Source organism: Rhea americana, unplaced genomic scaffold (genome assembly GCF_003343005.1).
Source record: "Rhea americana isolate MKP2758 unplaced genomic scaffold, rheAme1 scaffold_643, whole genome shotgun sequence".
In the NCBI taxonomy this organism is placed as follows: Eukaryota; Metazoa; Chordata; class Aves; order Rheiformes; family Rheidae; genus Rhea; species Rhea americana.
In genome coordinates, this window is record NW_028186805.1 from 38,623 (window position 1) to 51,494 (window position 12,872).

Here is a 12,872-nt window from a genome sequence, read left to right on the forward strand (position 1 = left end):
GGCAGGGCGGCGGCGGGCGAACTGGTGCCGGCGGGGTCCGCGGCAGCACAGGGTGGGGAAGCGGTGCCAGGCACGGACCGGCACCGGCACCGGCACCGGCACCGGGCGGGGACTGGGGGCCGGGCGGCTAACGGCGGCGCCGAGGCCAGCCGGGTGCGGGACACAGGACGGGTACCGGCGGCCAGGCGAGTGCGGGGACCGGCAGGTACCGGGGCCGGGCGGTACCGGGGCCAGCGGGGACCAGCGGCTGTGGGGCGAGCTGGGGACCAGGCGAGTACCGGGGACCGGCAGGTACCGGGGCGGTGAGACCGGGGTGGTACCAGGGCTGGGCGGTACCAGGGCTAGGCGGTACCAGGGCCAGCGGGGACCAGCAGCTGTGGGGCAAGCTGGGGACCAGGCGAGTACCGGGGGCCGGCAGGTACTGGGGCGGTGAGACCAGGGCGGTACCAGGGCTGGGCGGTAGCAGGGCTAGGCGGTACCGGGGCCAGCGGGGACCAGGGGCCGTGGGGCCAGCTGGGGACCAGGCGAGTACCGGGGACCGGCAGGTACTGGGGGCAGTGAGACCAGGGCTGGGTGTTTACTGAGGGCAGATACCGGATCAGGTACCAGGGCCAGGCAGGTGCTAGGGGCCAGGCAGGGGCCATGGGTTTGGCAGGTACCAGGAGCAGTGGGACTAGGGCAGGAACTGGAGCGGGTACTGGGGCTGGGTAGTCAGCAAGGCAGGTACTGGGGCCAGGTGGGCATCGGGGGTGGCGGGGCCAGGTAGGTAACCAGGGACCAGGTGGGTACCATGGGCAGCAGTGTAGGCACTGGGGCAGGTACTGGGTCTGGGCGGTCAGCTCTGGAAATGCAGCAGTGCATACGTGGCTGGGTCACATGCAGCTCCAAGACTGCTCGGTGGGGCAGCCACAGCTTTGCCTCCTCCTCTGTGCCACTCGGCACAGTGTTCCTCTTTCAGTGCATTCCCTTCTTTTCTGTGGAAAAGAGGTTTGCAGAAGTCATCCGGTCACAGGSAATTTTGCCTCGGACCCTGCTGTGCCAGTCAAAGCTTGACTTGGCTCTCCAGTGCCAGGGCACAGTGGCAGGGACTGAGCTGCCTGAGCTGGATGTGGAGCTGCTCATCCCTGCTGCAACAAGGGTTGCTGTGAAAGCAGGCAGGGTCTTAGGTCTCGTCTTCCGGGGACCTCTGCAAACATAAGGCACCTCATGGGGTCCCAGCCCCCCCTGCAGYGGGGCAGCAGCTGACCATAGGCTGAAAGCCACAGTCATTGGCCCCAGCCCATTCCCAAGACCCCCCAAGAAGGCCCAAGTCCTTTCTTGCATCGGGTTGGTGGATGATGGAAGAGGTTTGAGGGCAGGAGCTTGGGAGACTCATCAAGATGGGACTGAGGGTGTCAATTAGGAGCTGTTGCTGCAAAGTAYGAGACAAAGCAACAGTGGGAAGACAGCAGAAAGAATGGATCTGAGCCCAAATGGGAGCAAGGCAACCTCTGGGACATGCCAAAAAGGAGAGAGGAGATGGGGAGAAGGAATACCATGGCTGACCTTGTGCCTGGAGTTTGACACCAAGAACCTTGGTAAAGACGTTTCCTGTGAAATCAGTCACTGCATGGTACTCTCCTCCCCAGATTCCCRCTGTCCAGTATCTGAGACTCAGCTGTGCTTCTCCACTTTGGGAGACCAAGAAGGAGCGAGGCCGGATCAGGTGACTTTGAGAGCTGAGACTATGACATCCAGCCAAAAGGAAGAGGTGAAGGGTAACCTGCCAAACCAAATGCCTGATGCAAGTAATGAAGAGCAGCAGAGGCTGATTCAAGCTTCTGGGGACAACTTTTGTTCTTCCAACACCCCCATACGTGAGACAGAGCCAGACAGGCCAGTTAGAGATCCAAAGGGATCCCCTCAGGCAGTGGGGAAGGACAGTCCAGTGCAGCACAGTGTCTCATACACCTACACRCATGCTAACCAGGACACACTTCAACGGCTGAGGAAATGTAGCTATGAAGAGGAGGGCAGGGAGAAAGACAGGCCAAGTCTTTGCAAGGACCAAGAAGGAGAACAGCTAACTAAACCAAAGATGTGGAAGGTGGAAAACCCAGAATGGGAACAGGTCAGAAGTGAAAATCCTGAAGAACCACRTGAAGACCAAAGAGACAACACTGAAGAGCAGGAAGGGAACACAGAAGAAAAGTACAATAAAACACAACTGACAAAAAAGAAAGACAACCTGCAAGATAATGTGTCCGCAGGTCAAGGTGAGTTTATGCTTAATAACATGTATTGATGTGGAACTGGGATCCAAGAGACACCAGAGCTTGATCTGATGTTCTACATGCTCCAATCCTGGTGACACAAGGTTCTGCATGCATCTCACTGCCATAGATAGGAGATAAGGAGGGGCCATCATCATGTCCAGTGCTCCACAGCACCTGCATGGGGTCAGGACTTGGCTCTTCCAACAGCATGTGGTTTCTGTGCATGAAGGGGTGAGGCTGGCCCTGCTGTAACACTGCAGCATACTCTCAGAATTAGGATTAAAGTATTCTAGTGTTCGTCATCCCGTTGTAGATGGATGCTAAAGACAGCTGGTGTTAGAGTCCAACTCCTTCCTATACAGTGTCATGGCCGAGTGGAAGTTTTTGCTTTCCGTATGTGCAGACTGTTCTTCATTAATCAGATGAAGAGGGGACCTGGGCTGCTCCAGGGTAAGGACAGAGCTCACACAGAAGGGAGGAGAGTGCAGAACCCCCTGACTGTCTGGCTCACAGTCCTCTGCACCTACCCCCTAGCACAGTGCATTTGAGATCCCTTTCCCTCAGCTACAGGGCATCATTTCTGGAGTGGGCACCCCATAGAGGAGGTGGAGACTCTAGGACTTCAAATACTAAATCATGGTTGACTCTCTTAACTGAAAACACAACGAGCTTTTCTGCAGATATCTAGCTTGCTCTAGGAACCACAGGTGAAATTCTGTGGCTGCGCTATAAAGGAGGTCAGCAGGATTTTGGTGGATGTGGCCATCAAGAGGGCATCAAGAGGGAGGGAGAATATGCTTTTACTGAACCACAGCTCTGGCAAATGTCATAAGATGAAGGGGATAAAAATGAACCTCCATGTCCTCTTTGCATCAGTGTCAAGCTGAATCTTGTCAGGATGTTGCAATCCATCTTCTCATTAACTCATGGCCAGATAGGTTTATTTCTAGCAGTTTATTTTCTGTTTCTTTATTGCTACAGATACAGATTCCCCTTTCTGCTTCCCTGTTTATTTGCTGATTGCGAAAATGACCCAAGCTGATGGGAATCCATGGCCCTGGGGCAGGTGCAGACCCTGCAGAGGGTCGCTTGGCCCTTGCCTCACACAGAGGGTTTGCACGGCTCCCATCCTGAGAGRGGATAGCTCAGTGCCTGCAGAACAAGTCTACGGGAACCCAGGACAGGACACCAGATAGAGAATCGGGTGCGCTCACGGTCTCTGACTTGTTTCCCACAGGCTCCAGCAGCAGGGAGCCGGAGGAGCTGCGCATCATCCTGGTGGGGAAGAGCGGAGTGGGGCGAAGTGCCACCGGGAACACCCTCCTGGGGCGGGTGGCCTTCAGGTCCTGCCTGATGGCCCAGCCCGTGACAATGACCTGTGCCCAGGCGAGCAGGATGTGGCGAGGCAAGCGGGTGGTGGTCCAGGACACCCCAGCCATTTTTGACAAGTTGCTTCAGGGTGAGCAGYTGGCTGAGGAGAAAAGGCGTTGCCTCGAGTTCTTCCAGCACCCCTGCGTCCTGGTGCTGGTRACCCAGCTGGGCCGGTACACAGAGGAGGACCAGAAGGCAGAGAAGGAGGTGCAGGAGCTTTTTGGGAGGGAGGCCATGAAGCACATGATGGTCCTGTTCACCCGGAAGGAAGACTTGGGGGATGGCTCCCTGCAAAAGTACGTCACGGGTRCCAAAAACAGTGCTCTCCAGAGATTGACTAAGGCATGCAGGCAGCGATACTGTGCTGTGAACAACAACGAAACAGGGCCAGAACGGGATGCCCAGGCCGACGAGGTGCTGGAAATGGCTCTGGCAACAGCGCGTGGTGAGGAGGGCCAGGCGCACAGGCACAGGGCCTGTAGAGCAGAGGCATCCCCAGGATGTGGACAGGCTGTAAACACATTGCAGAAGCCACATCAAAGTGAGGAAATGCCTACGCAATCAACATGGGAGTATATTTTCTGTTGCAAAGCATGTATTTGAATTCCCACTGGGCTTACAACGAAGTAAGGAACTTCCCATCACCCTGAGCAGGTTCACAGGAGCAGCACCCCCATACAGCTTGTGAGGCAGACCTGATCCTGATGCGAACAGCAGTCCACGATCTTCCCGTCTGCATGAGGCAGGAGCAGGGCTGGGGCCGGGGCGCCAGGGGAGCTGCCGTGGGGCCACCTTCACGTGCGGCCGGGCAGCACGCGTTTCCCCTCGTTCCTCTCCATCACAGCCAAATGCCCCCTGCACAATCCTGTTAACAGCRGCAGCCGGAGCCCACACAACGCGTTTCTGCTCGCGGGTTCTCGCTGTCTGCATCCCTCGCACAGCAGCCACGGGCAAACTTGAACTGCGGGGGCTTTCCTGGGTTCGCTCACCACCCGCGCACAGGGCCACAACGGTGATAACGTAACCTATGAAGTTGAAAAGTTTGTGCTGGTAGCATCACCATGCAGAGATTTCTCAGATCGCTCCTCTCCTGGGCACCCTCTCACGGTCTCCCGCCCTGCGCAGGGGTGCAGTTTCCTTCTCTTTAGACCGGTCCYTCGTAAACACTTTCCACCCCTTGCAGAGTGAGTCTGAAGGGTCTGGCACAGACGGTCTGCGGGAGCTGTGCTTACAGCTCCCCGTAAGCTCCAGTGCGATGGCCATGCAGCAAAAGGAACTGCGTACTGCAAAGTGCCTCCTCATCCTGGACTTGAGCATCCTGTTAAAATGCCCTGCGAAGGAAGCTTTTGTTATGTTATTAGTAGCGAAGTGAACAGTATGCTGTTTTAACAATTTTATCAAAGGCTGATTTAAAAAATCCTTTCTCCAGTTGGTCTGTAATTTCTGGGGTGGGTCCTCTGCTAAAACCGGTTTTAAAAGTCCTGGCTATTTCAGAACACATTTTGTCTTTTAGATGCACGGCCCAGGCTCATTTGGATAATATGTCTATTGCTGTAAAGATGTGTGATGCCATCACTATGCTTGGAAAATCCTGCACGCCCACCAGACCCGCCTCCGCTGGAAATGCACCTCTGACATGCTCACCTTACTTCTGCTAAAGCGCTTTGCAGCTGGCTTGTGTAAGATGTCAAATATCCTGGTTTGTGAACCACCTCTGGCCACCTCGTTTCTGTTCAGATCACCCGTTCACCTTTTAGCTGCTTTAAAAAATCAGTTTATACCTCCAAAGCTCTCCACCTCCCCAGGAGCACAGTGAGTGCAATAGGTGTGTTCAACAGCATGCTGCTGGTCCCCAAATGCGAGGCCTCATGACGAGACTTGCAGGTTTAGCCCCCGGTCCTCAGCATCCCCAGCTCCCTCCCACCGAGCCGTGCCAGAACTCGTGCCGCAGGCCGGGATGGAGACGCTGGCTGAGAGCTCACTCAGCAGCGTGGACAACAGGACGTATCAGGCAAGGTGAGGCGACGTAAGCAGGCTTCTCTGGTGTCTGCCGAGCCCAGGGCGCTGCAGACGACAGCGCAGGCTGCCGGGAGCGGGCACCGAGCCCTCCCGGGCCCCGCGCGGTTTGTGCCTGCAGCGGTCGTCCCCATCATCTGCCCGCTCTGACCSGGGGGGGGGTCACCTTCTAACAGCTGGTCTCGTAAAATGGGCGCATGTCCGTGATGGAGCCAAGCGGCTTCCCGAGAGCACGCAGAGGGTCCAGCCCCGAGCGGGGACTGCCCGGGCCGAGGTCACCCTGCTCCAGAGCCGTGGCCAGGGTGAGGGACGCTGGGCCGAGAGAGCAGAGCCCGCGTCCCCGCAGAGCCCCAACGCGTGCCAGCGCTCCTCAGCGGGGTGTCCACGCCGGCAGCGCTCCGCCGGCCGGTCCGGCGTCGGGGCGTGTGGCCGAGGGCTGCACGGAGCGCGGCGGGGGGGGACAGCCAGCCCCGCGTGCCCCCAGCCGCTGCGTGCGCTGGGGGGAGCAGTGGCCACGGAGAAGAGGCTGGGGGGGAGGAGATGGACCCCAGCGAAGAGGAGGCGTAAGGGGGGGGGRACACGCGCCAGCGGGATCTCGCCCAGCCTCGCACCGGGGACGAGTTCCCGGGTGATGCTGCGAGCACCACCTTGCAGCCCGCCTGCCCGGGCGCCCAGCCCTCGCTCCCGGCGCCGCAGGGGGCCGCGGGCACAGGGACGGTCCAGGAGGACACCTTTGGGGGCAGCTCTCAGAGCRGCTGAGGGGCCCCAGGGGCGCAGCCCGCCCCGAGCCAGCCTGTCCCAGCGCTGCAACGCGATGCCTGCGCCGAGGGGCTGGAAACTCCCCGTGCAAAGGGGAGGAGCGCAGAGACGAGGAGCCGGGGCCACCCCGAGGCACCGAACGCGGCGGTGGCCGGGCAGCACGCGTGGCTGGGTCTTCCTGGGTCGCAGCGGCGGCTGCTAGCCCTGACGTGGTTTCCTGCGGGCTCTGGCRACAGCAGCCGCAGCCCTGGTGGTCCTGGGGCTGCTCCCGCCTGAGAGCATCTCATCCACAAACCACCCTGGGACTGCCGCAGCCGGGTCCTTGCCCTGCCAGCACGTGCCCTGCTGCACAGCCCTGCGCCTCCCTTCGGTGTCCTTCCTCCCACAGCTGCGGCTCGTTCCAGTTCCACTTCCTGCAGAGCTAAACCGAAAGCAGCGCGGGGACTGGAGCCGTTTCTGCCCAGTGACGCCCCGCTCCCGGACTGGCCATGCCCAGCACCCGCCTGGGAGCTCAGCAGGGCTGCCAGGAGACCTTGCTCTCCCCCTCTGAAACAGGGTGCTCTACAGTGCCTGGACATACAGGTACGTGACRCTTTTTTTCACTTCTTTGCAGATGTGTGGACATTGTGTAAGGCAGGCTGTGGGGCTGGGCATTTTCCTGAGAAGCTCTTGGCTTCCTAGGAGGAAACTCAGCAAAAAGACAGCTGTGGATCCTCCTGAAGCCTCCAGAAAAAAAGCCAATGAGCACAGCTGTGAAGAGCTTTAGGATGTCCTCCTGGAAACTGTTAGATGAAAGCTGTGCTGATCTGTAACCCTTTCAGGAACTCGTTTCACTCCAGAGCCCGGGGAACTGCAGACAGCAGTGCTCAGAGGCATCACGCTGCTCCCCGCTTGCAGAGCAGTACTGCAAGCAGCCGGTGCCTGGGCAGGACAGGGATGTGGCATGTCTGTCCAGGGAGCTGGGAGTGGGGCAAGGAAGATCCTTGCTGACACCCCACTGCTTTGCTGCCCCAGAGCCCCCTGCCCTTTGGCTCTCTTTGCTTGGTCATCCCTTTTCCACAGCTGGTGCTGCTGAGCTCTCTGCACTGCCCACCTCCTTGGCTGAGCTCTCCTGTCCCCATGGAGGAAAGGGTCCCACAAAAGCCATGTTCTTGTTAAGCCTAGACCATCTTGCACTCCAAGGGCTGAAATCAAACAGCCATTGCTTATTGAGAAAACAGGGCAATGACTGCTGTGTATCTGCGGTGGGAGCAGTGCTGGGAACAGAGCTCTCACGTGAAGCCCAACACTGCCTGGGAGCATGCCCACAAGCTACAGCCAAAGCCATGCCAAGGACYGTCGTGGTCCCTCCGGCACCAGGTGCCCACCAGCACCACTGAATTTCCTAGTCCGTAAGTGGACACRGCTCCTAACAAGGGACTGGGACCTGCCAGCCTCTCAGAGCTAGCTAGGGCCAGCTCCTGCCAACCCCCTCCCCGTTGGGTCACACAGCGGGGTCACCTAGAGCATGTTSCACAGGACCCTGTCTGGAAGACTATGAATAACTCCACGGACGCAGACTCCATAACCACTCTGGGCAACCTGTGCCAGTGCTCTGTCACCCTCACAGTAAAGAAGATCTTCCTTACGTTCACACAGAGCTTCCYGTATCTCAGTTTGTGCCCATTGCTTCTTATCCTGTCACTGGGCACCACTGAGAACAGTCCGGCCCCRKCCCCTTGACACCCTCCCTTCGGGTACTTATACGCATTGATAAGATCCCTGCTCGGTCTTCTCTTCTCCAGGCTGCCCAGTCCCAGCTCTCTCTCAGCCTCTGCTCRTAGGGGAGCTACTCCAGTCCCTTCACCATCTTACTGCCCTTTTGCTGGACTTGCTCTAGTAGCTTGATGTCTCTGTTTTACTGGGGAGCCCAGAACTGGACACAGGACTCGAGATGAGGCCTCCCCCGGGCTGAGGAGAGGGGCAGGATCACCTCCCTCCACCTGATGGCAACACTCTTCCCAATGCACCCCAGGAGACCATTGGCCTTCYTGGCCACAAGGGCACATTGCTGGCTCATGCTCAACCTGTCGTACACCAGCACTCCCAGGTCCTTCTCTGCAGAGCTGCTCTCCAGCAGGTCAGCCCCCAGCTTGTACTGGTGTCTGGGGTTATTTCTCCCTAGGTGCAGGACTCTGCACTTGCCCCTGTTGAACCTCAGGAGGTTGCTCTCTGCCCAGCTCTCCAGCCTGGCCAGGTCCCTCTGAATGGCAGCACAGCCCTCAGGTGTGTCAGCCACTCCTCCCAGCTTGCTATCAGCAGCAAACTTGCTGAGGAGGCACTCTGTCCCCTCATCCAGGTCGTTGACGAAGAAGTTGAACAGGATGGGACCCAGTACTGAGCCCTGGGGGACGTCACTGGCTAAAGGCCTCCAACTAGACTCTACGTCACTGATGACGACCCTCTGAGCTCTGCCTTTCAGACAGGTCGCAATCCACCTCACTGTCCACTCATCTAACCCACGCTTCCTGAGCTTCTCTAGGAGGATGTTATGGGAGACAGTGTCAAAGGCCTTGCTGAAGTCAAGGTACACAACGTCCACTGCTCTGCCCTCCTCTACTCAGCCAGTCAKTCCATCATAGAAGGCTATCAGGTTGGTTAAGCAGGATTTCTCCTTGGTGAATCCACGCTGGCTACTCCTGATCACCTTCTTGTCTTTCATGTGCTTGGAAATGGTATCATCCATCACCTTTCCAGAGATGGAGGTGAAGCTGACGGGCCTGTAGTTCTCTGGGTCCTCCTACTTTCCCTTTTTGAAGACTGCAGTGACACTGGCTTTCTTCCAGTCCTCGGGCACCTCTCCAGTTCTCCATGACCTTTCAAAGATGATGGAGAGCGGCCTGGCAACAACATCTGCCAGCTCCCTCAGTACCCGTGGGTGCATCCCATCAGCGCCCCTGGATTTGTGGGTGTCAAGTTTGCCTAAGTGATCCCTAATCTGATCCTCCTCAACCAAGGGAAAGTCTTCCAGACTTTCTCCAGACTTTCTCCAAACTTTCTCTTTTGTTTCCAGGCTCTGGGATTCCTGAGGGCTGCCCTTAGCAGTAAAGACTGAAGCAAGGAAGGCATTCAGTAACTACCTTCTCTGTATCCCCTGTCACCAGGGTCCCCACCGCATTCAGCAGCAGGGCACATGCTTCCTAGTCTTCCTTTTGTYACTGATGTATTTAAAGAAGCTCTTCTTGCTGTCCTTGACATCTCTCGCCAGATTTAACTCCAAATGAGCCTTGGCCTTCYTAGTCCCATCCCTACACACTCGGATGATGCCCCTATATTCCTCCCAAGTGGTCTGTCCCTGCTTCCACCTTYTGTGTGCTTCCTTCTTCTGTTYGAGTTTTGCCAGGAGCTCCTTGTTCGTCCATGCAGGTCTGCTGCCCCCTTTGCTCAACTTCTTGCTCATTGGGATGTACCATTCTTGAGCTTGGAGRAGGTGAACCTTAAATATCAGTCAGCTCTCTTGGACCCCAATTCCTTCTAAGGCTCTATCCCATARGATTCTTCCAAGTAGGTCCCTGAAGAGGCCAAATTTTTTTCTCCTGAAGTCTAGAGTTGTGATCTTATTTTCAGCCTGCTTCATCTTCCTCACGGGATCGTGAACTCCACCACCTATCTTACGCTCGCTGCAGCCAAGGCTGTGCCCCAATCTTCACATCTCCAACCAGCCTCTCTTGTTTTTAAGTACAAAGTCCAGCACCGCACCTCTCTTTATTGTCTCCGGTATCAGAAAGTTATAATTAACGTTCTCCAGGATCTTCCTGGATTGCATGTGCCTTGCTGCCTTGTCACTCCAACAGATACTGGGGTGATTAAAGTCTCTCATGAGAACTAGGGCCTGTGATCATGAGGTTACTTCCAGCTGTCTGTATAAGGTTTCATGTACTTCTTCCTTATCAGCTAGCCTGTAGCAAACACCCACGACAGTATTGCTCGACCAAGGACTGGTTTAGTTCAGTTGGTTAGAGTGTGGTGCTGCTAGTGCCAAGGTCGTGGGTTCGATCCCTGTATGGGCTATGCTGAGGGTTGGACTAGATGATCTCCGGAGGTCCCTTCCAACCTTACCATTCTATGACTGCATATCTATGACTGCACTCATGCTAGTCTTCCCCTTAATCCTTATTCATATGCTCTCAAACAGCCCATCATCCACCCCTAGACAGAGCTCCATATATGTCCCTGAATTTGTCCTCAGTTGTCCCAGCTCTTCATACTCCTCCAGGAAGCTGCGAACACTTCAGACAATGCTACTGCTCCCAGCCCTGCATGTCCTGATAAGCTTATCTGCAAACCAGACAGAGAAAAAAGAAATTATTTCAAAGAGAAAGTTTCATTTCTAATGCAGACTTTATCTTCTGCCTCTCAGACTTTCCTTTTTACCAATATGGATCCTGCAACTGCACTGTCATTTTCTCTCACTGGTTGCTCCCATTGGACCATTCGTCTCTCCATGTCCCCCTCTCTGCCAGGTCTGAGCCACTACTRTGGCCCGCAGGGCTCTTCTTGTGCTCCCATGTCACCAGCACCCACAGTCCCCAGGGACAAGCACTCTTTTCCCTCCTCCTTTAACAGGGACAGACTGCCTTCAGCACTGGGAGCTCAGCATCACGCTAAAAGCCATTGCTCTTTCCACTGTTACACGAAGACARGTGTCCTGAACAATTTAAGCAGAGTGGAGAGATACTAAAGCCTGGAAGGAAATCTCTTGGCCTGCATGTGTGTTTAGAGTTGTTCTGCYTATGCAATCTGTAATGAATCTCCAGCACCACCCTTTTCCACAGGCAGTCCAGCAAAACATGACCCAAAACCTCCCGCAACAGGATGAAGAGGCGTGGCACGGTAAGGGAACAAGTGCAAGTTACTGTCTTTTGCTATAATCCTCTCACAGCTGGGAGGTCCTATTTCCTTGCATGACCAAAGGAAATGCCAGAGGCCCCAGGGTTTGCTGGACAATTTCTTGATCAGTGGGATTTTTGTGTACAGCCCCCCAGGACTCTAAATCACCTGTGGAGGTAACTGTCCCTGCACTGACTGAGGAAAAAGTCTAGTGACAGTTTATTTTGCTTTCTAGCTCACAGGGGCTGCACAGAGTTGATGGGAATCCGGTCTCTGTGTCTCTGCAGAGATCTGCAGCCTCAAGSTACTTGCAGGGCTTAGGTGCAAGACCTCTCCATTTGGGTGTGAGGCTGTTTGGAGACGAGCAGCAATGCAGCCTGCCGCCTGGCCTCGGCTTAGGGGCTGCAGCAAACTAGCCCTGGGAAYTGGCGTTGCGCATTGCTCTCAGTTCTAGGTTGCTGGTGGGACACCTCTGAGCCCTGCCCCTCAGGACAGCACATGCTCGCGACAGCATCCCCAGCACAGGGGCACCCACCTGCCACCCCTGCCCCATGCCCCCGCTGTTTTGCAATGGCCAGAGCAGAATCTCTGGTGCTTCTTTTGTCTCTGCTTTGTCTGAGGTATCTTTACAACTTCTGCTCTGCATAGGTTTGTACAAAGACAAGCGAGCGGAGGAGGCAGAGCTGAGACTGGTGCTCGTTGGTAAAACTGGAAGTGGGAGAAGCGCGACAGGAAACACTATCCTCAGGAGGAGAGCATTTGAGTCGCAGCTGGCGGTGCGGGCAGTGACACAGAGGTGCACAAGCGCGAGCACCATCTGGCAGGGCAAGAGGATCGTGGTCACCGACACGCCTGCCATTTTTGACACAGAGAGGTACAGCACGGAGTCCTACCAAGAGATTGCACGCTGCCTGCTGCTGTCTGCACCAGGTCCCCATGTGCTGGTGCTGGTGACCCAGCTGGGCCGATACACAGAGGAGGATAAGGTTGCTGTAGCAAAAGTCTGCCTCATCTTTGGGCAGGACGTCATGAAGCACACGATCGTCCTCTTCACCCGGAAGGAAGACTTGGGCACCAGCTCCTTACATGACTATGTGATGGGCACTGACAACACAGCTCTCCAGAAACTGATTCAATCCTGCAGGGGCCAGTACTGTGCTTTTAACAACAGGGCAACTGGAGCAGAGCAGGATGCCCAGGTCAGAGACCTGCTAGAGCTCACTCAGACGGTGGTGAAGAGGAATAAAAATTCCTATTACACAAGTGCACTCTATTCCAAGGCCATGTTGGTCCTCAGAGGGAAGGAGAGAGATTTTGAAGAAAAATGCAGTGTCTTTGGAAGGAAAGTGGAAGAACAGCTCCRGAAAGACCAACGGAGAGCATGTTGCCGTTGCGTGGTGTGCAAGGTGGCAAGACCAGCRTACAGCATTTTATGCACAGTTTGTCATTGCATATTTACAGCGATTATGTGGATGGCACGTTTTCTACRTCGGGTGTTTCGGTGGGTGAGTGGGGAGGTTGTATCACTGTATACTCACTTCTTCGGTTAGCACTGCATGAGTTTATATTGTCTTACTTTTTCCCTGGCAATTCATAGAATCA

The 12,872-nt window shown here is 55.9% G+C and overlaps 2 protein-coding genes across 2 annotated transcripts in view; both read left to right on the forward strand.

Annotated features, from left to right (window-relative positions):
• LOC146586844 (GTPase IMAP family member 5-like) lies at window positions 1-5,334 on the forward strand. Its single transcript, XM_085320596.1, has 3 exons — window positions 1-205; window positions 1,629-2,255; window positions 3,493-5,334. Exons 2-3 carry the CDS (start codon window positions 1,727-1,729, stop codon window positions 4,227-4,229), a joined length of 1,266 nt encoding a protein of 421 aa, XP_085176722.1. The 5' UTR covers window positions 1-205; window positions 1,629-1,726; the 3' UTR covers window positions 4,230-5,334.
• Window positions 5,335-11,002: 5,668 nt separating this feature from the next.
• The window catches only part of LOC146586845 (GTPase IMAP family member 8-like), an 11,142-nt gene continuing 9,272 nt past the window's right edge, over window positions 11,003-12,872 (forward strand). The window contains exons 1-2 of the mRNA XM_085320605.1: window positions 11,003-11,273; window positions 11,919-12,815. Coding sequence (XP_085176731.1) covers window positions 11,174-11,273; window positions 11,919-12,815 — 997 coding nt within the window. The 5' untranslated portion in view covers window positions 11,003-11,173. The remainder of the gene's footprint in view (window positions 11,274-11,918; window positions 12,816-12,872) is intronic.